At 45.7% G+C, this 23,892-nt stretch overlaps 1 protein-coding gene across 4 annotated transcripts in view; it reads right to left on the minus strand.

Moving 5' to 3' along the window:
* LOC119020742 (metabotropic glutamate receptor 7) overlaps positions 1-23,892 on the minus strand; it is a 187,139-nt gene that overhangs the window by 54,515 nt on the left and 108,732 nt on the right. For all 4 annotated transcript variants that reach the window (XM_037100314.1, XM_037100315.1, XM_037100313.1 and 1 more), the window contains exons 5-6: positions 11,942-12,079; positions 688-888 (exon numbers count right to left, since the gene is read on the minus strand). In XM_037100314.1, coding sequence (XP_036956209.1) covers positions 688-888; positions 11,942-12,079 — 339 coding nt within the window. The remainder of the gene's footprint in view (positions 1-687; positions 889-11,941; positions 12,080-23,892) is intronic.

The following is a 23,892-nucleotide window of genomic DNA, read 5'->3' on the forward strand; positions in this document are numbered from 1 at the left end:
AGCTAGAGCTGGAAAATATGGTTCCTTTAAATCATTCCACTCATTATGAGTCACTCAGTAAACTGAAGCAGGTTGTCAGATGAGTCACTTGAGTCAGTGTTGCCTAATCACCAAGAAACTCAGTCCGTCGTCCTCTTGCACTACGTTAGTGGTTACGAGTCTTAACTACGACAGGGCCGACTGGAGGATTCTAACACACAAACTTCACTCGCTCGGCTGTTTGTGCTCTGCTGCTCTGACTCGAGCTGCGAGCTTGATATGAAAACGGCTCTGTGTGATGCTATTTATCATGTTAGATTTGATTATAGTAGGATTCAAGTGATCCGAGTTAATGATACCAGAGATTCGCGACTCGTGGGTTATTTTAAAGACTCAGGTTAAAGGTCCGGATGAGTCATGATTCAGTCACCTCTACAGTGAACACTTCAGCCTCACCCAGAAGTTCACGGGTTCTGATTTCAGTACATGACATATATTTTAAACATGTCCATATCAGGCATTACGACCCAAGGCGGACGCAGAGGCCGGTTTACGACACAATCTAGACATTTTAATGCTCTTTTACATCCGGCAGAGTTTTTACGATCAGTTTCCTCTCTGGTGGGTTTGATCCCTCTGAAGCTGCTGTTCGACCCTGAAGAGTTCAAACGGCACGTCTCAGGAGGACGGGGCGGCGCGTCCACTCACCGTTGAAGCTGACGTTGCGGATGTACTTGAGCAGTTTCTTCCCTCCTGCCAGGTCCATCTCGGGGCAGATGCCGGAGTTCTCCGGGCACAGGTCCCTCTGCATGTTGTGGAGGGCGTGGGCCATGGCGTACACGGCGTCGATCACAAACTGGACCTTCCCCTCCTGCTCATACTTGGAATCGATGCCGATACGCTCCTGACCTGAGAGACAGACAGACAGACAGACAGACAGGATAAAAGATCCTCAACAGCCAACATTAACCAGTCCAACACTTTATAACTCAGAACTTCTGAATTCCATCAAACTCAGCTGTCACACATTCACTCAGCAGCTTTAACCTGTAAGAGAGGCTAAAAAAGCTTGTTGCCTTTTGAAATGTGACTCTTTCTGTTGTCTGTAACAACTTGTGGCAGTTTACACGTATTAATCTGTGTTGTTGACGATGAACCGGACCGTCTCTCGGTTCTCTGTGCCACCCGTCGACGACAGCACATATCAGCTTACAGAGCTCGTTTTAGAGACACCAGCCGAACGTTTCATGTCGTATTCTGCTGACTTCTGCTAACGTTAATTAGCCACAGCTGATTACATCAGCCAGCTAGAACTGAGCAGACTGTTGTACCGACTCAACTTATCTCACAGGAACCAGGTCCAAAGCTCCGAGTCCTTCAGCGCCTCCGGCTACAAATACAGAATCCAACGCAAAGAGCGAGAAAGTTTATCTTATTTTATGAGAAGGTCACAAGTCAGAAGGATCAGAACCTCTGGTTTAATCTTTAAATATGTTATATTTCGTATCATTTTCTCCTGAAATAAAGTTTGAATATAAAGTCATTAAAAGTTCTAAGTTACATTATAATGTTTCAGTTTTATCATAAATATGTGGAACCTGGAGAATCACTGATGCTGCTCAGCTGCACATTTCCTTCTTCACACTCCTGGCTCGATGTTTTCTGGAGTCTCTCTGTGTAAAACTAACAGCAGGAGCATGCAGAGAGGTTCTGAGCGGTCCGGTGAGACAGCGACCCGTACTGGTTCCCATTAAAGCTTTTATATGTGAGCGCTGTGCAGCCACTCGGTGCTGAAGCCTGAGGGAGGGAAACCTGAGCCTGTCAGCAGAAAGACGAGCGTGTCCAAAGTTATTTCCTCCCAAAACAGCAGCAGTTTGTATTCACTGAGTGTGATAACAGGATTGTGATGACTGTGGTGTATAAACGGGAGGATATGAGCCGTTTATGAACTGCTGGATGGAGGATGGACATGTGGTCCGTGCTGATATGGTGAAGGTGCCTCCGACACGCACGGTTCTGTCTTTTCAAATGTTGAAACTGTTTGGTTTGTTTGGAAACGTGTCGTCGGTCTGAACATGGAGGTCAAACCTGCTGACGCTCGGACTCGTGAACTTCAGGTTCAGGTGATTAAAGAGAGTCTGACAACATCTCAAATGTCTGGACAGCAGAACCATTTACTCATTTTATCCAAAGTCCAGTTAGCACAGGGCTACAGTGGAAGTTAGCTAACAGCTGGCTAACATCGTTAGCTGGTCTGCAGCTCGTCTCCACTAAGTCAAACTCAGACGTCCCGGAGATTCTGGTTCTGGTTGGAAGCAGCAGCTCGATGGAGGTGAAGAGAAATGTTACGACACAATCAGACGTAACGTCTCCAGCTGTTAACAACCTAATGATGCCACTTTGTCTCTACAACAGAACGATTTCCTCAGAATCAGACGGAGCCCAGGATAGTTTCCATAATTAAAAAGAAAAACAAAGAAGCTCTGTGATGATTAAGTCATCTGAATATATAACATGTAACGACAATCAGACGCAGAGATGCAAATAAATTCAGACAATCACAGAAGCAGTGGGAGGACTGAGTGCAGTGAAATCGTAGCACATTTCATTATGATGCACAATTACTAAGAATTGTTCTCCTGGTGTTTGGTGACACTGCTGCTGGAAACATTATGCAGCAAAATGCTAAATAAGTAAAGCAGTTAAATGGCAGCAGCTGCCGGGCCACCGCTGCAGGAACACTCGGTTCTGAGAGGAGGAGAAGGACGGGCTGTTCTGTCCTCGTCTGGGCCAAGCTTCTCTCTGATCCTCTTGTCTTTGTCTCAGCGTCCTGACTGACAGACAGACTTCTTCAGTCTCAGAGACGAGCGGAGTGAGAAGTTCTTGTTTGTCGCTGTTTAACAGCACCGACCCGCTCCATCATCCCGATCCCCTCTGGACTCCACACAATGAAGTTTCCTCGCTCTCCATCACGACGAGTTTCACACGTATCAAAGACAAACCTCGACCCTCCTGATCCATGTTGTTTCCTCCCAGCCGATGGTCCTTGAGATCTTTCAGACTATGTTGTTTTTCCAATCTGAGAGCTTAATCAGTCCTCCGAGGCTCTCAGGACCTTCAGGAGATTTAAACGGCTGCAGGCCTCAGCTGGTTCTCTTTCTCACTTGGAAACAGAATCTTTTCAGTGATCGTCTCTAATTTCTTACCATCTTTTAACGTCTGGAGCAAGTCGATGGTTCTGATTCTGAGAGCTGCTGAGCTGCTTTCTTCTTCATTTAAACTCTATTTCACGTCACGTGAGGATTGTCTCTGACAGGACGTCCGTCACCACAGGCTCCGACGTCACTGCGATTTTATTTGCTGCAGTTTAACTGTGACAGGTTCTGTTGGACCGTTCAGCTCAGGAGAATCTGCAGCTCCACCACAGAAAATACAGAATGCATCTTTCAGTCCAGTTTGTTTTTAAAATGTGACTAAACTGATAATGACGTGAGGACGGACGCTCTTCATGAGTTCAGGCTCACGTGGGAGCTCATTAACTGATGCTGTCAGCGCCGCAGCCCACTGGACAATCACATGCCAGCTGAATTATGGATGGAAAAAAACAAATCCCAGTTTAACCTCTGGTGTCTCATCAGCACAGAGATGGAGACAGACTGGTCAGAATCCTCTGAGGTCCATAAAGTCTTCAGCAGAACCAGAAGCTGCACTGACGCTCCAACCAGCTGCCGTCTTTACATCAGAACCGATATTTGGGCCGAACAAAAAATAAGCTCATATTTCTGTGACTTAAACTTCGACCATGTTCATCATCATCATAATAGTAATACTACTACTACTACTACTAATTATTATTATTATCATAACAATAATAACAAGAAGTCACAGTTATGGGATAAAACACTGTAGTGTTGAAATTAAATGTTAAATTCATAATCAAGAGATAAATTCTGTTCTTCTGTAGTTTCCATCTGAGTTTGAGTGTTTCTGCTCATTTACTTGTTTTCCCAAATTTGAACAACATCCAATATTTCATGTTAAAGACAAATATTAGTCTGTCGGTTATGATGCGTGCAGGTGGCAGCGCGTTATAAAGACACTGCCTCCACACGTCAGCAGACTGATGTCACACCTGAAGTCTACCTGACCTGCATCAGGTTCACACCACCTGCTCCGTCACAGCTCCAGATGCTCTGGGATTCACCCTAAAAAACACAATCTGAGGAATTTGGGGACAAACTGCAGCACCTCAGTTAATGTCTGTAACAACAGCAGCTCTGTGTGAGAGGTGGATCTGTCCGCCTGAGCCGAGGAGATAGAGGAGTGAAGGCTGGTATAAATGGAATGAGGTCAAACACGGATCTGGAGCAGGAACACACAGCGGGATGATCGACTGCAGCTCCTGTGTCTGTTCTTCAGGTGCAAAAGAGATGCAGCAGAGGCTGATCTGGGATCTGCTGAGGTCTTTTTGTTGTAGTGTCAAAAGAAACATGACGTTATTCTGGACTGACATCTCTTCATCTCTAAACAACGTTGATCACTGCTGACTCTCAAAATGACCCTGTGAAGACACAAAGACTCACTACATGCTGCTACAACACTCTCTTGTTTAGCTCCTGCATGTGACTGACCTCAGATCAGTGTGTCACACAGTATCTCCACCTGCTGAGCTGTTGGTTCATCACACAGGAGCTTTACAGCTGTGATGCAAAGGAACTGTTTCACACACACATGGAGGACGATCATGAAAATCTTCACATCGAGACGAATCAACCTGCACTTCGCTCCAAAGTTTCAGCCTCCATCAAACGGGTGAGATTAAAAAAGACGGAGCGGGCAGCAACACACCAACAAAGAGAAGGAGCTGAGTCAGCATCTGTTCTTTATTGGTCTCTACTGTGCGGTCTAATGTATTAATGATGAGAGAGAAAACAACGGAAGAGGCAGCGTGGCCGAGGACGAGTGAAACACTGAAGAAACACATCACTTCTGCTCCCAGATGACCTCTACAGTCAGGAGCAGCCCGTTAACACTCATTCCAGTATGAGTATCATCACTGAGCTGCAGGTCAGTTCTACAGCAGTGTTCACACTCATCCTCTTCATCTGAGTCCACAGACGGAGTGTGAGGATGATGAGGAGGAGACGTCTGATCAGCACAGCTCAGATAAACTCAACCTGACCGATCTCACCCTGTACAGCACGTTGAGTCGCGTCTCTCCTGTTTGTATCGCTCAATCACTAAACATCATGATGTTGTGGCTGTTGGCTGTCTGACGTCACAGAGCTCAGATCAGTCCACGTCTTCCCACCGTGCGTCACGGTGCAGATGAAACTCATCTCAGGTCAGTGCTCCTGAGCAGGATGTGAGTCTGCAGCATCAGTGTAATAATGTCGTTCTCCTCCACAGAGCTAAAGATGCCTGTGGTCAACACAAACGCAGCAAAGGTCTTATTGTCCACTGACAAACCTGGAAATGAAGGAAACAGATCGAGTTTCTCAGAGCAGCTGCAGCGAGCTCGGCAGCAGCCAGATGTTCTCTGCCCACAGAACAACTGGCTGTGTTTGCTGTCAGCACCACGTTCTCTTATTAACAACCATCTGCTCTCACTGCGACTCCTCCTGACCCGGCTGCATCTCGTCGTCAGATGCTGTTGTAGTGAAACTGAGGGGGGCTCACTGCTCTCAGCGCCGACACCACCTCTGATTACTCTGCCGGCCGTCTGCCGCCTCTGAGCAGGCTCTGTTTCCCGGCCCGCGGCAGAGAGACCTCCAGCTGAATCTCTCTCCTCTCTAACAAACACACCGAACTGGACTCACGTCGCTGTAGTTTTATCGTGAGTGCAGCCTCAGACTGTCCTGTGAGGAGGCTGCAGGGGCCAGAACACCTGGAGCTGCAGGTGTGTCCTCCGTCTCCTCTGTTCTCGCTCTGCTTTACAGAAGAAACCTGGAACCAGGAGGCCACACAGTGCTGCTCCGCACAGGAGGGAATCACAATCACAATCACAATCACAATCCTTTATTGTCCCACAAACAGCAGCCAGAGGATAAATAAAATAATAACAAAAGAAAAGGTAAGAATAAACTCCTATATACATATAAACAGAATATTGTACAAAATGATCATGTAATCATAAACAGAAGAAGGAACCTCTGAGCTGTGTTCTGGTGCCGTGTTCTGAACGTGTCCTGGAAACTGTAGATGGGTTCACAGGGTTGAAGAGTTCAGATTCTACAGGAAACTAAAAGCTTGTCCCATGTTCAGTGAGAGTTTGAATCCCTCAGCAGCAGAGCGGCGATCACTCTGATCTCCACCAGATTTAGGTTTTTGATGTAGATGGAGACGGTGTCGTAACGAGAACCTTCCTCAACCAAGTCTGTGGCTCTCTCCAACCAAACAGAACATCATCTCTGTCTTCTTTTTGTGTTGGAACAACTGCAGCCTGGTTCAGGTCATCCATCCATCCTCCACTGGCTCCAGCACCCGAATCTCCAACGAGCCTGGTCCTGAATGATTTCAGTTGTATCTGAATTACTGTGGAACTGACCGAAAACGATTAACAAACACCCACATGGGATTATTGTCCCCATCAGAGTGGAAATCTTCAGGGTTCAATCTTCAGACTTTATACAGTTCAGAGGAAGTCTGTGGCTGAAGACACAGTTCTGGTAAATGGGTTACTAACACGAGTGATTGGCCCAGTTGTTGCAGTGAGATGATGTCAGGATAAAACAGGTCAGTGCTGCTGCCGGTGGCGCAGCACCCTGCTGTGATCAGCCTGCATCTGCTGCAGCTCAGCAACATGAACTGCTTTTATAGATTCACGCCATAATATTCAGTTTTCCTTGTGATTAGTTTGCCTGATATCAACATCTGTCCCGAGCGACCCGGTCACACGGCTACATGCCAACAAACACACGTCCATAACCCGGACGAACGGACGCAAAGAAGGAAAGAAGTTCATGTGGAACATTTGCTGAATTTACAAGAAGGCTCCAATTATTCAGAATTTGTCGTAGCTGTTTCTCCTCATGAAACAACTCTTAAAATCACTACATTTGTTAAGGGAGTCTGGTGATGTGGTGGTGACTGGCTCAGCGGTTAGATTAGTTGAAACAGACATCAGCTGCTGACAGAGGCAGCAGAGACCACAGCTCTTCTTCTTCTTCTTCTTCTTCTTCTTCTTCTTCTTCTTCTTCTCTTTGTCCAAATGTGACCTGCTCAGAGCGGTCCAGCTGTGACCGGGTCAGTCAGGACCAGTGTTGGATCAGAGTTACTAGTTACGTCTCCCAAAAAGTAACTGAGTTAGAAACTGAATTTCTCCATTATAACAGTAATTAGTTATCAGGGAAAGTAACTATTGCCTTTTGAGCTCAGCATTCATTTGAATGTACTCGGCATCTCTGTAATTAGAAAATGTCTTTCTGACATTTGACAACAGTCACAGGTTGTAACAATGGAAACAGTAATTAGTTAGATGACCCGTTACTGACAAAAGTAACGCTGTTTGTTGTAAAGCAGTTATTCTCGTCTCTGGTCAGGACGGATGCTGATATCAGGTCTGAGCAGCCTCAGACTCGACAGACTGCATCCTGGAAACAGTCACTGTGTTTTATGAAATAGATTAGAGGGTTTTAATCCCTGACAGCTGATATAATAAACACAATCACGCAGTACAAAAAAAAAAATCATATGGGCAAATTGAATCACTCAGTTGTTTTCATGTGGATAACGCTGCTGCAATCAGGCAGCATAAAGCCAGCGGCTGTGACTAATGGATGATTGTGAAGAAGTCTCCTCCTCTGAACAGCTTCCTGTGCTGCAGCCTGTGGCAGCTTTATGACGGCAGCAGCACCTGAAGGGCTGATCTTCATGTTGCTGATGTTCATGATGCTGATGTTCATGATGCTGATGTTCATGATGCTGTTCTTCATGATGCTGATGTTCATGATGCTGTTCTTCATGATGCTGATGTTCATGATGCTGATGTTCATGATGCTGATGGTCATGATGCTGATGTTCATGATGCTGATGTTCATGATGCTGATGTTCATGATGCTGATGTTCATGATGCTGATGTTCATGATGCTGTTCTTCATGATGCTGATGTTCATGATGCTGTTCTTCATGATGCTGATGTTCATGATGCTGATGTTCATGATGCTGTTCTTCATGATGCTGATGTTCATGATGCTGATGTTCATGATGCTGATGTTCATGATGCTGATGTTCATGATGCTGATGTTCATGATGCTGTTCTTCATGATGCTGATGTTCATGATGCTGTTCTTCATGATGCTGATGTTCATGATGCTGATGTTCATGATGCTGATGTTCATGATGCTGATGTTCATGATGCTGATGTTCATGATGCTGTTCTTCATGATGCTGATGTTCATGATGCTGATGTTCATGATGCTGTTCTTCATGATGCTGATGTTCATGATGCTGATGTTCATGATACTATTCTTCATGTTGCTGATGTTCATGTTGCTGATGTTCATGATGCTGATGTTCATGATGCTGATGTTCATGATGCTGATGTTCATGATACTATTCTTCATGATGCTGATGTTCATGATGCTGATGTTCATGATGCTGATGGTCATGATGCTGTTCTTCATGTTGCTGATGGTCATGATGCTGATGTTCATGATGCTGTTCTTCATGATGCTGATGTTCATGATGCTGATGTTCATGATGCTGATGTTCATGATGCTGATCTTCATGTTGCTGATGTTCATGATGCTGATCTTCATGTTGCTGATGTTCATGTTGCTGATGTTCATGATGCTGATGTTCATGATGCTGATGTTCATGATGCTGATCTTCATGTTGCTGATGTTCATGATGCTGATGTTCATGATGCTGATGTTCATGATGCTGATGTTCATGATGCTGATCTTCATGTTGCTGATGTTCATGATGCTGATCTTCATGTTGCTGATGTTCATGTTGCTGATCTTCATGATGCTGATGTTCATGATACTATTCTTCTTGTTGCTGATGTTCATGATGCTGATGTTCATGATGCTGATGTTCATGATACTATTCTTCTTGTTGCTGATCTTCATGTTGCTGATGTTCATGATGCTGATGTTCATGATGCTGATGTTCATGATGCTGATGTTCATGTTGCTGATGTTCATGATGCTGATGTTCATGATGCTGATGTTCATGATACTATTCTTCATGTTGCTGATGTTCATGATGCTGATGTTCATGATGCTGATCTTCATGTTGCTGATGTTCATGATGCTGTTCCTCATGATGCTGATGTTCATGATGCTGTTCCTCATGATGCTGATGTTCATGATGCTGTTCTTCATGATGCTGATGTTCATGATGCTGATGTTCATGATGCTGATGGTCATGATGCTGATGTTCATGATGCTGTTCTTCATCTGATGTGTGAACACACACTGCTGTACATAAAGCTGCACCACCCAGGGCGTCATGTTCATTTTCTACAGTGCTTGTAAAAGCATGTGGACTCTTTCACAGTGGGACACATCCATCCATTCATCCTGGTCAGGGTCGCAGAGGGCGGGAGATTATCCCAGCATGCACTGGGAGAGAGGCAGGCTACACACACGGGGGTGAAACCAGAGCAGGTGGAGGGAGGAGACAACCTGAGGGTCCTGACCGGCTCTGTCCATCCCCGCTGAGACATGACAACACGCCTGCATCCTAGAAATCACTCTTATAATTAAATGTATTATGTTGCTCCACCATGTTTCATTATTTCTCTTCTACAGGCGCAGTTTGTCATGACAGGAGATATTCTGGCAGCAAACACATTCAACTTGTTTCACTTGAGAAACTTTCCCTCATTGTGTTGAGAAAATATATTTCTAACACCATAATCAAACGAATCCGTCCCCCTGGATTTTAATGTAAAAATAGAGAGTCTTTTAAAAACGTCCGTGCAGAGTGAGTCAGCCTTTCCTCCGAGCACAGCCACCAGAATTAAATGTTGGCAGTGAAAATGTTCCTGCAGAACACAGATAGCTTTATATTTGTACCTGTCAGAGGATGCTCACATTACATCCGTGTGAGCTGTCATGTCAACAGGTGGAATTGACGGAGGTGGAGCTACAGCTGACCAGACGGTTTCGACATTTGTAAGAGTGGTCCTGCTGGATGTTTTTAACTTGTGTGTCAGACAGAATCAGATATTTAAAGCCAACAACACAAAGTTTTCTTCAGCATAACCACGTGGTTCTGTGAGCAAACAGAGGCAGTTAGTAACCAGGTGATGTCATACTGTTACAGCACAGAACAAAGTACATCGTCTTGTGTCGTTCCTCAGCAGCTCTGCAGGTTAAATCGGTGCTGGATGGAATGGGCCCACAGGACAGAGGCTGAGGGACCTGAGCACACAGCTCGTTTAAAAGTAAAGATTGAAACAGACTCTGTTAATATTGAATATCTGCCAGCCACAGCCAGTCCAGCCCTGTCTCCAGTGTGAAGACTGATGCTCAGCAGCAGGGTTCAACCAACAGCAGCCGGCAGACGCAAAACCACAGAGGAGGCTCACAATTACAGCCAACAGAAGCAAATCGACCACAGACACACAAAGCACCCAGAAAGACACTAAACAACCAGAAAGACACTGAACAACCAGAAAGACACTTAACAACCAGAAAGACACTAAACTTTGTGGTTGTGTAACTAAACAAAGACCACTAAAAGACACGAGGACATCTGATCCTGTGCAGGAGGGTGGAGGGCTTTAATGCTGTCCTAGAATTAGTTCATGTGTAAATTCAGAATTATTGCTAATTATCAAGGACTCTATATATACGTATAAGGTCCAGCGGTGTCCTTCTGTATGAAACGTACTTCCTGATCATGAACACACAGCAGGTGATCCAGGACAATGTGGAGAACAGGTCCAGGTCAGCTCTGCACCAGGTCCTCTGTGAAGGCGCTGGCACTAAATCAGTACTGAGAACAGCATGAGCTCATTGTACAAGTGTTATTGCATTAAATTAGTATAATTCCTAATTTCTTTCCAAATGGAGGAAACCAGTGATGCTTCCTTTGCGTCTCCACGCCGGCTGCTCCGCGAAGGCGTTCATGTAGCTGAAGGTTCAGTTCAGTCACACTGTGTGGAGGGAGGGAAGGGGAACGAGGAGCTACAGGGGAACGGGAAGTGTGGCGATAAATTAGGCACTACAAATTAATCAGGAGGGGTACGTGACTGTTTGTAAAACTCACATGTTTAAATATGAATCAGATGAATGTCATTAATCACAGTGAGAGCAGGGTGAACGATGCCGAACGGAAATGTGTCGAGACGCATCCGCAGAAAATGAGTTAGACAAGATAATGTGTTGTTTTGTTCTTCAATCAATATTCCTAATAGAAGTGGTTCATTAGTGTTGAAGGTCTGCTCACACCGTCATATTGGGTCACTAATTGCTCTCCGTTATTGATTGGAGGTTAGAGAGAGTTTCTGTTTGATGTTTCAAATGCAGCTAAACTTTCCAACGACCTCGAGGAGAACTGAGCGTAGGATGGAGAACATCAGTGTGATGTGATGCTGTTCATTGGTTCACTGCCATCTCCCTCTGAGCCCCTCTGAGCTGGATCAGATATCAATCTGTGAAATAATGCTGACGAATCATTTCCAGCTGTTTGTGATCTCTGGCCTCCATCTCAGTCTCAGGATCCTTCATCGCCTCTCTGCCGGACCATCGTTTCTTCAGGTCAAAACCTCTGAGATCTCAAATGAATTTAAGAAGACGTAATTTACGTCCTTTTAAAAGCTGAAATCTTCACTGTAGCTACTAAGCTAACAGCAGTATCTGAGGAGGGTGTTAATAACTATTATAAAATGTATCAGTGACCTCGGGGCTCCTGAAGACAAGCTGTATTTTTTGCAGGATTTCCTCTCTGACTGTAAACATCCTCATCAGTCCTCATTAGAAGTGTGTTTTAAAGAAAGTAAACTCACCTGTACACTTCCTGCTGCTGTCGTCCTTCTTGGACGAGCTCATCAGTTTGCAGTTGAAGTTTTCCTCCCAGTACTCAGCGAACCACACGTTCCTCCTGTTGTTCTCCAGAGTCCGCGATGTGAAGTATGCATCGAACCCTGAAAACCAGACGAGCAACAGGTCAACAAAACAAAAGAGGTTCATTCATTAAGCTTCAACAGTCACAGCGGAGGCAGCGCCCAGCATGACAGCAGCACTGAAGTGTGAAGAGCCACAACAAAAAGATGTGTTATAATGTGTTAATGTGCTTCATCTGCTCTGCACTCAGATCCTCGCTTTCATGTCGAACATCCAGAGAGACAGCTTCTCCAGGAGAGACGCTGCTCTTTTGGCCCGCAGATAAAAAACATCATCAGATACCTGACAAAGCGGGTTCAGGTCAGCCCTCCCGGCTACACAAAGTCTGGCTGGCAGCAAACCTCTGTAAGGTAAAACCTCCTGCCTGCAACGCTGGCTGCTATCACAGCACACGCCAAGACAGCAGCGGAGCGTTGCATCTGGTCTTAAACACTTTGGCAAGACATGAAGATTTCAGAGCAGTGAATAGAAACTGAGCCCAGATCACCAGAAATAGCTGTAAACACATAACCTCTGCACGCAGCACAATGGGCCCAGAGCTGCAGAGGTGGTGTGTAGGCTCCTCGTCACGTAAGTCAATTAAGAGATTATCGGTAACTATGACAACAAACAGGCTGCAAAACAAGAAACAGGTCAAAGGCTACAGGAAGATGAAACTGTGAACGTGAACCATCGAAACAAGATCAGCTAAAGACACAGCGGGCCAGAACCTGACTCACACCAGCTTTAGTCCTGGTTTTATATACAGCATCAAGCTTCTGCCACCAGGAGTCCAGAACCAAACACAAGGACTGTGTCCTCCTGCTGAGGGGAGTCGGATCAGATCCAGACCTGCTGGAGGAATCAGCACCTGGAGTCTCATCAGATTCTGTTCTGAGGAGGCAGCTGGACTCACAACTTTAAACTCTCCCACTGCTGATGTGGTTGGTGGACGTGAGCCTGTGACAGACTGATGGATCGTCCAATCAACTGCCAAGTACTTTTAGAAAGTAGTTGCTCTTTAACAAACAGTCCAGATGATTCTGTGGCACAGAAATCCTCCAGTAACACTGAACAGAACCATCACGTCGTCCTGGCTGCTGGTCAGCAGACGTCACTCATGTCTCAGTTTGTCCTTTAAATACTTTTCTTGTGCTCGTGTTCTGACTGAAGTCTTGAGGTGAGGAGGAGGACTGAAGATCTCGGCCGTGTGCCGTGTTGGTGGAGAACCTGTGATGATTGTGTTTCTGGGACAGAAGCAGCAGTGAGAAAAGCTTCTCTCACTCATCAGACTCTGAGCTATGTTTTAAATCATCACTCTTATCAAATCCCTCACACCTGAAGAATAGATAATATTTCCTAAAAGCGTTTGCAATCAACTTTATTTCTTCTCTGCTGACAGGTTTGCCTCCTCCACTCGATCACTGGGATCCTCACAGCAGTCAGAGGAGGATACTGAGTCATGAGAAGAAGACGAGCACTTCATCATCGGCTTATTCTCTCTGAGTGTCGTCCCGATCTTTCTCTGCCTCACCCACACTGATGAGATGTCCTTGACAGCCTGCGATGATGTCACTGACGGATTCATTTTAATATTTCTGACGGGATAAAATTAGGAGCTTGACCTCTATAATGTTCCCTGCATGGAGCTGCGATTGAGGGGGGAGGAGGTGATGGGAGGAGGAGGAGGAGACGGAGGTTAAAGGCGGACATAAAGGAGAAAAATTGAATAGAGGACGAGAGAATCAGGGATGAAGAGACTCCATTACAGAGAGATAATTCATAATTCACTCAGTGATGTGATCTCAGGATGTTCTGAGCCTTTTACACAGAGGAACCTGGGAGGGTGGAGGGTGGAGGGTGGAGCGTACTGAGCCGCCTCCTGCTGCCCGGGGCAGGTATCACACCTGAGGTGACAGAGCGTCTCATGACATCATCCTCTCCATGAATCCAGGCTCAGTGTTACTCAACACGACGGCTCGTTAAAAGTTTACATCATCATTTTCAGAAGGAGAGAAGAAGAAGAGCTCCAGGTGAGACTGCTAACAGGTGAGGAACGTTTCGAACCTGCACGTGTGAATGTAGCAGTATATAGTCAAGCGCAGTGTTTGAGTAGATGCACTCAGGTACATCGCTGCTCTGATCACTGAGTGAAGTGACGGTGTGCAGGTGAACTGTGGGGCGGCCATGTTGGTTTCCTCTGCACTCTGACTGACAGGAGTCTCAGTCCGAGTCTCGGCGGGTGCAGAGGACAGCTGTGCCGCCGCCGCCGCCGCCGCCGCCTATTTAAAGCTTTTCTCTTCTGAGACGATGAATAATGAATGTAAACAGAAATATGCAGCTGTTATTTCCACAGTGACAGGTTCTGATCCGGGCCGTGAAAGCTTCTGCTGTAAGTGTGTTTCACTCCTCACGTCAGCGCACTGACAGTGAAAACCGTCTACATGCATTCAGTCCTCCAACTGCTCTTTTCTCCCCTCGAAGCTCCGCAGAACAAATGAAGAGACATTAAATTGTGTCTGACTGAAGGGAAGATTATTCCTGCAGCATCTCCTCGCAGCTTGAAAGGAAACTAAATTAGAAATGTCCTTGTAATTACTCTTCGGAGAGGAGCATTAGTGCAACAGTACGCAGAGCGTACATTGGAAAAAGTGGGGATTCAACAATAATTGCATCTGGATGTAACCTCAAGGGCGAACACGCTGTTTGATCTTAATTTATATGAATCCCTGATGGGACTTAGCCCACTTTATGGAGCATATAATGTCAGATCTCCAGGTCCTGAGGCGAAGCTGCACCAACCAGCTGCAGACCTGACGGAGCGCTGCTGCTGGTTCTGCTGCTGGTTCTGCTGCTGGTTCTGCTGCTGGTTCTGCTGCTGGTTCTGCTCCTGAACGTGACTCACTGCTGCGTTCACGACGAGCATCATCTCTGCTAACGTTTCACTGCCCAGCTCCACACGGCAGGAACCAGGTGATTAGCAGGAAACATTTTAACATTTCATTGAATTTACCCACAAATTACCACAATCATTTACTGGAAATGATCCCAATCTTATTTTAATAAGAAAATTGAGCTATTTTCCAACCAGCAGTTAACAAAGAGCTGCGAATATCTTTAATACATCTGGAGAAGCTTCCAAACACTTTCTGCTGAACAACATTTCCATTTCTAACTAGTTTCTGTCAAAGTGCCGGTCAGTGAACTAACCTCGTCAATAAATCCACTGAAAAGAGACGATTATATTAATTATATTATATTATATTATATTATATTATATTATATTATATTATATTAATTATATTATATCATACCATATCACATCATATTATATTATATTATATTATATTATATTATATTATATTATATTAATTATGTTATATTATATTATATTAATTTAATTATATTATATTATATTATATTATATTATATTATATTATATTATATTATATTAATTATATTATATTATATTATATTATACTATATTATATTAATTATATTATATTATATTATATTATATTATATTATATTATATTAATTATGTTATATTATATTATATTATATTAATTATATTATATTATATTATATTATATTATATTATATTATATTATATTAATTATATTAATTATATTATATTATATTATATTATATTATATTATATTATATTATATTATATTATATTATATTAATTATGTTATATTATATTATGTTATATTATGTTCATTGTTGGCTGAGAATCTTCATGTTTTTAGGTTTTGCTCAGTGTCAGAGTTTTAACGTGGCCTGGTGAAGACACAGCTCAGCTCCTGTCAGCTCACAGAGCATCTTGTGTTTGTTGCACGCTGACAGAACTCTGCTATATGTTATCACATCATATTGTGTCTGATGTGTCGTCATATTAATATTCACTGCAGCGTGCAGACGAACAGTAGATGTTTGACAGGAGTGACGAGTGAACGAGAGACGGAGGTTATGATTTCACCTCACAGTTCGTTGCTGTCGCTCGTGTTCGCTGAGAAGCGTCGAACATTTTCTGGGTCGCAGGTTTCAGTGAGCGTGTCGGACTGTTGTGACACGTCATCCCAGTGAATCACCGCTCCAGCGTGTCGGGCTGCACAGACCAGCGTCTGAGGGTTTGAGGGTCAGAGGCTGATCCTGTCGCTGCTCCTGGCAGTGTGGAGGCTCTGTGCTCTGTTCCTCAGTTTACTCCGAACAAATGTCACCGCTGAGCAAATGTTCTATTATTTTTAAAGCAACGGCAGCATGAGAGCAAGAAACTGGAAAAACACAAACACGGCCATGTTGAGTGAACAGGCTGCTGTTCCACTGAGAGGACGACGAGCTTTTCAACCTCACCAATCGTTTACAGCGACATCAGTGATTCTCCTGCCTGCATTCACACATCCCAACATATGATAAAGACTTCAGGTGACACAGGTGACACAGGTAGACAGAGCAGACAGGAGCTGCTACCTGCTGAGACTGAACCCAAGAGAGGAAAGTTTGTGGGAAACACACGGAGAACAAAAGAAACAAAGATCCAGGAGGAACAAGAGAGGCAGTCGGGCTGCAGGAGCATTCGGAGGAGAAGACGAGTGAACGTGAGGCAGCCAGACGACTGCAGGCTGCAGAGTTTCCCTCTGTGGACGCCTCCTGCTGAGATGGATCCACTTCTCACAGTCAAATATGCCTCTAATCCACAAATCTCAAGCTTTTAGTGTCAGCCTGCTGAGGAACCACTGAGCAGACACACAACCGAGACGCAGAGCTAACACTTCATAATGTGACGGGATTTACAGTGTGTGAGCAGCTGCTACACAAACACACGTCACGTGTTTCACTCCAGGTGCTTCCTGTTCTCCACCTCATCCATGAACTCATGGACATGGAACCAGGGAACTCCACCTCCTCCTCATCCTCCACCTCCCCTCCTCCTCCTCAGTGTGAAACTGAAAGCAGATCTAACCTCAGCAGAGGAAACTTTCCTTTGATTCAGTCCAGAGAAAATAAAACTGCAGCTTTGTTTACAGTAAACGCACCAGAGAGCGTTTTGTGACGATCGATGTCAGCCTACATGTTGTTCTCCCCCTCCCCTCCTCCACCTCCCCTTCCCTCCTCCACCTCCCCTCCTCCACCTCCTCCCCCTCCTCCACCTCCCCTTCCCTCCTCCACCTCCCCTCCTCCCCCTCCTCCCCCTCCTCCACCTCCCCTCCCCTCCTCCACCTCCCCTCCCCTCCTCCCCCTCCCCTCCCCTCCTCCACCTCCTCCCCCCCTCCTCCCCCTCCCCTTCCCTCCTCCCCCTCCCCTCCTCCCCCTCCCCTCCCCTCCTCCACCTCCTCCCCCTCCCCTCCTCCACCTCCCCTTCCCTCCTCCCCCTCCCCTCCTCCCCCTCCCCTCCCCTCCTCCACCTCCTCCCCCTCCCCTCCTCCACCTCCCCTTCCCTCCTCCACCTCCCCTCCTCCACCTCCCCTCCTCCCCCTCCCCTCCCCTCCTCCACCCCCTCTCCTCCATCCTCTTTGTTGCTAAATGTAGATGTGGTGGGTTAAGTGCCCATGTGTATGCTGGAGATAGGAGGATGTGGATTTTAATCTGGCTCCATGTTTAAAACATGATCACTATCCGCCAAGACGCATGTCCTCCTGCACACATCTGCCTGAGGAAACAGGAAGTGACTGTGAGCTCACAGAGACACGTTCTTCATGTTGTGTTGGGTTTTCACAGATGTTCTGTGGAGATGCACATGTGACTTTATGTTGTTCTGATGTCTGAAACTCCTCCGTGCAGGTGTCTCATCATCGATGGAGCACCACTTCATTTTTGTACCATGCAGAAAATAGTGAAATATATCAGAATTACACACAGTAATGTCTGCCGTATGAGCCCGTTTACAGAGAAATGAAGACGACTGGACAAAGAGTTTGAAACGGATCCGTCCAGAAGCAGCAGCTGATCCTCCTGACAACCATCTCACGACCAACGTCGACACCTCGTAACGATCGACTCAAACTGCTGTGACCTGAGATTCAGCATTTGTTAGTGTGTAACCATATTTGAAATCAGACTTCGGATTCCAGATGTGTTTAATCCAGATGTTTGTCTAACCCAGAGGGCCTGAACGGAACCAGAACATGAACACAGCATCATGACGAGAGAACATGGGAAGTTTGAATCCATCTGTGGTTTTGCAGAAACATTTTTGCCAACGTTCATTGTGCTGTGAGCAGCTTCTTGGCGCATACAGAAGTGAAGGATGGTTGTGTTTCATCAGTGTGAGCTAGCTCAGTTAGCATGTTGGCAGAGCGGGCGGGAAACAGTCTTTACATCGTGTGTTTCCACATTTTAGAAGCTTTTATTTATGGGAAAAATGAATCCCCAAAAAGAAGAAATGTTGAAGGAACTGCTGGAAATATTCTAAAAACTAAAAAGCAGTGAGGTCACTGTGAGACTGCCAGTGATCCGAGTCCTCAAACAGCTCATCGTTGTGACAATAAATCTAAGAGTTCGTGGACAGAAAGTAATATTTCTGTGGAATCCACCTTTAAAGGCAGCTGCACAGTGCTCAGTACGTTGCGTCCTGTCGTCTGCACGAGTCTCGTGCTCTCGTGTTCGTCTCAGCTGATTCACCGTCTGATCGTTGAGACGCTTCCTGTCTGCTTCCCTCAGCTTCTGCTGAAACTACACGTTACAAAACATTAATAATAAAGATTTGAATGATTTTGAATAATCGCTCCGCCCCCACACCACCACCACCACCCTCTGCGTGGCTGTTTCCTGGAGGACTCGTCTGATGGAGAGGGAATGCTCGGTGGCAGCCCGTCACACTGGATTTTCGTGGCGACGGTGAGAGACTGAACACTAATCTGACAAACGGCAAAGAGACGGGAGGAGGAGACGCTTAGCCTCCGACACTGATCGCACTCAGCATCTCTTCTCCTCCTCCACACCAGTGTTTCCTCCTGTCTCCCTCCATCATCACATCTTCCTTTTCTCCTCTCGTATCGTACCGTCACCCTCCTCTGCCCACTGCAGTCTCCTCTGAGCAGCGACACTCACAGTTTACAGCTAAAACACACGAGATGTTCATTCATATCGTCCTCACAGAGCGTCTTCATCACACCGCTGTCAGGTAAATGTACTTAGAGTATTAAGTCTGCTTCTCATCATCTGAGCTGCTGTACTGAAATCATTATCTCTGATAAACTGACATGAAAGTGACACTTTAACGTTGCTGTGGTTCAGAGGTGAAGCTGATTTTAACTCTGTTTTTTGGATTCAGTGTTGCATCATGTAAACTGGTCATTTGTTTCATTTCTGCTGACTGAGCAGTGAGTAAAGTTCCCTGACAATAATGTTTAAATACAGTGTAAGATATATAAAGAGATCTGATCCGGAAACAGAGTGTGTCCTGACAGGTGAGCATCAGGTGACTTAGTACAGCTGTGACATCACTCTGCACTATATGATTTGTATGATTGTATAATTGTAGATGAAACCTCCCTCGGCCGTTCTGCCCTGGTGCTTCAGCTCTCAGCCTGTTTCCTCTCACAGGATTAGTCTTCTCTTAAATAAGGGCATTAAACGACTTTCCCGTTTGTTTCCCACTCAAGGCTCGGCTAAATAAGGGCCAGTAATTGACTGTTTTCCTCCTGTTTGCTGGCTCCGGCCCCGGCAGCAGTGTTGGCACAGTTTTACTTTTGGTCATTAGAGTCGGGGATTAGCTGCAGTCTTAGCTGGGAGCCGCCGTGGCTTCTGTTTGTGTCTACGTGTTGATTGGAAGAGTTTAGACTTTTCTTTGCGGCAGAGGAGAACTTTGTGTTTCAGGAAACATCTGACCACACCTGAGGAACACAGATTGTTAGTGTGAATGTTTGAGAGGAAATCCTGCTGCTGCAGGAAGCATCCTCCCATCAGCCCCACAACAGACTGATTTGTATGTGGATTTCATATCGTCTCCAGGTGATTGTTGTCTACAGTGTGAACAGGAAGTTCAGTCGAAGCAGCAGAACGTAATTGGACTACAAACACGGAGGTGTCAGTTTAATACTCATTTATATTACGTTGTCTGACATCCACCTCTCCTGCTGTAATAACTACTGTGGCCACTAGAGGTCTCCACCTGGCGACACACGTAATACGTTACATAATAAACTGCTTTCACAGTTGGAGAGGACGGTGACGAGTAAGAAGCTCACTGTAGTTCATCAGTCATGTCATCATTCATCTGAATCTTTAATCAGTAACTGAATCCAGAGATCAGGTGACTTGTCCTGAATAACTAACAGTTGTTACCAGATCACTGGTTCTGTTCTGGACCGACTTGTTCCTGTAGGTTCTTGCTGAGCTTCTGGTTTATGTCTGGTTGATTTCCACTCACACCACTGACAGTTTGTTCTGTTGGCAGCGACACTGTTGTGACATGAACAGGTGCAGACAGACAGCTGACACACCTGTGAGACCACAGTGAAGAGTGAGAGGAGGTGTGAGATAAAAACCTCTGACTTACAGAGAGTCTGGACTTCTCCACGTCTCTCTTGGTGCTACAGAATCAGTCGAGGTCACAGAGACCAGCAGAGCAAACACCAGGTCCAGCAGCACCGCGTCCAGCAGACGTAACACGGGCGATATGTGTTTGCAAAGCACATATTTTCCTGTGTGCTCAGAGCGAACTCTGACCGACAGCTCGCCACCTTCATAGAAGGGCTGTTAGCCGAGCCTGAAGGAACGGCTTCCCTCAGAGGACGCATCGCCTCCAACTCTCTCTTTCAATCGTCCGGAGGTGGAAACGTTTCCTGCAGATCATTAGCACCCCGCGATGAAACAACTCTCTGAGGTGTGACGGATCACAACGCTCACTCAAGTCTTCCAAAGTAAAATGATAGAAGAGGGTAAAATACCCCCGAGTGAGTTACATTTCCACTGTAGAGATGCCACTGCAGCCTTGTAGAACGTTTGCTGAACACTTTGTGGATGGGAACGTTTGCAGCAGCGACATGGCTCGCGGTGCCGGCTGCTGTGATTCCTTCAATTTGTGCACCTTTGTGTGTTTTCCCCCACCACTTCACAGGTGCTGCGTATCCTGTAACACATGCACTGCGTTCCCTGAGAGATAAATCACGCAGCCTGCAGCAGCAGATCCTCCGCCAACAGAAATACGCTCCCCACTCGTAGAATCCCACAAAAACACAAAACATTCAGATCTGTGCACAGCTCGTCTCAGGGCGGACTCTTTGATTCTGAACTGCTAACCTCACGTAAGCTGAGCAGCGTCTGAGCTTCAGCGCCAAATATTTCTGTATGTGTTCACCTGGTAAAAATAAAATACAGCAGCGAACAACAGATTTATGTCTGTGTATGAGACTGCACCCTTAGAAATAAGTTCAGAGGAAATATGCAGTGAAACAAAACTACAGCATCTGTCAGATTGTAATCTATTACTTTTCAGCGGGTAAACTACGTCCAACAGTGCTGGTTCTGTTTCCCTCTTCTGGGCACAATGACATCTTTTCAGTGAGTGAATTATCTTTACTGAGGAGACAAACACTACCACTCCGAGCTCCAAGTCTGGACTGCTAGCTGCATGGCTAACTACGCTAACTACCTAACAGTGGCTACAGCCAGCAGCGGACAGCAGTTACTACAAGCAGACTGAAACACCTGTAGTTGTTGTTATGATCGTGGATGAAGAACACCTTCCCCTCCACAGGAGGCTAACAAAGCATACAAAGTGAACATGGTATGACAGGTTAAGCACAGATCTTGGATATATTTGGTGTTTGCTGAGACAAATCAGCCAAAAAACTTCTGATCATCTATTAGAAACAGAGTCACACACACACACACACACACACACACACACACACACACACACACACACAGTATCACCTCCATGCATCAACAGTATCCCCTGTTAGCACAGCCTCCTCCTCCTCCTGACACCAACCGTCTCCTCAAGTCACTGTTTTTCTTTCATGAACAGAGTTTGATCATTTAAACACACACACCACTGACCACACACACACACACACACACACACACACACACACACACAACAGGAGCACTGGGGCATGCTGGTGCTTACCGATGATTACAGCTTCTGCCTCTGGGAGTGTTTGAAGAGACGCTCGCTGCACACTTCAGTGAGCACAAAGGGCCGACAGCAAAGACTTCCTCACATTCATTATGATGTTCACATCCATCACATCAGCACGCTGCACACATCAGCTCGCAGATGAGTTTCAGGAACTGTTGGTCTAAATGGACTTACACTGCCGTCGACTGCTGATTGTCTGAGATATAAAGTGTGTTTAGTGTAGATGATGTGGCAACAGATAATCTTCAGATAACGAGACCTTCTTGCACATCAGATACTTTGGTTCTGATGAAGGCCACAAACAGAAACTGGTGGTCCAATAATAATTGTTCTGTGAACTAGAAGTGTTGCCGGAGTTTTGATCTCTTCAGACTCATTCTGTTTGAGAGGAAACTGCTCTGCCTACTTCATTAACAGAAACAGAGACAAAGGCACCGCTAGCTGTGTGTTACACATAAAGTTTGCTGCCCAGAAGAAATTCTCTTTCTAACTTGACATCTCAGAGGTCAGTAGCTGCCTTCTCACGTTGGCGCCAGTTGAAACCATCACATGTGGGTTTTGGTTTGCCGAGCGTGAAGTTGAACAGACAGAGTGGAAACAGACAGCGACCCCTGAGCTTCAGATGCTCCTCATGAAGCTAGCAACAATTAGGACTGGTCATGTGGAAGCAGGGCACGCACACGCACACACACACACACACACACACACACACACCATGGCGACGGTGACACAGGTGAGATGTCCTGTGGCCCTGCAGGTGAGAGGCTAACAGTGATAACTGCACATGTCATGAGTTATTCTGGGAGCAGCTCGCGCTCGCTGCACATCGCTGCTGAGTGACCTCAGCTCACAAGGTCCTCTCATCTGTGTGAAACACAACACAACGACTTGTCTCAGGTGATTTAACTTCATTATACTGCAGAGACGAAAAGAGACAGAGACGAGAACAGTATGTCTGAAGGTCACTGGTCAGACCTGAGCCAACAGGAAGTCCTCTGACATCTGCTCTTTGACTCTGAATGATGTCACCGATCAAACTGATAAATGCTACTACTGTAGCGACGTCTCAACACTTCAGTGACGCTCATGTTTTCCAGGATGAACTGTGATATCTGTGGTGATCCTCTGATGGTTCATCTAGCACCACCATCAGGTCCACATGTCCATGTGTCCAAAACCTGCAGAACTGATGACATCATCAGCCTTAGCTGGACTCTTTGGTAACTGCTCATGTTAGCATGCTAACATGCTAAGCTAAGATGTAACCATTTTACCTGTTAAAAATCCACCAGTTAGCCTTGTCACTTTGAGCATGTTAGCATTCTGATGTTAGCATTTATAGCTGTGAGCATGTAGAAACTGCTGTAAAATCAGAGCATCAGTGATGAAGAGTCAGAGCATCAGTGATGTAGATTCAGAGCATCAGTGATGTAGAGTCAGAGCATCAGTGATGTAGAGTCAGAGCATCAGTGATGTAGAGTCAGAGCATCAGTGATGAAGAGTCAGAGCATCAGTGATGAAGAGTCAGAGCATCAGTGATGTAGAGTCAGAGCATCAGTGATGAAGAGTCAGAGCATCAGTGATGTAGATTCAGAGCATCAGTGACGTAGAGTCAGAGCATCAGTGACGTAGAGTCAGAGCATCAGTGATGAAGAGTCAGAGCATCAGTGATGAAGAGTCAGAGCATCAGTGATGTAGATTCAGAGCATCAGTGACGTAGAGTCAGAGCATCAGTGACGTAGAGTCAGAGCATCAGTGATGTAG

The sequence above is a fragment of the Acanthopagrus latus genome, chromosome 6 (genome assembly GCF_904848185.1).
Source record: "Acanthopagrus latus isolate v.2019 chromosome 6, fAcaLat1.1, whole genome shotgun sequence".
NCBI lineage: Eukaryota > Metazoa > Chordata > Actinopteri > Spariformes > Sparidae > Acanthopagrus > Acanthopagrus latus.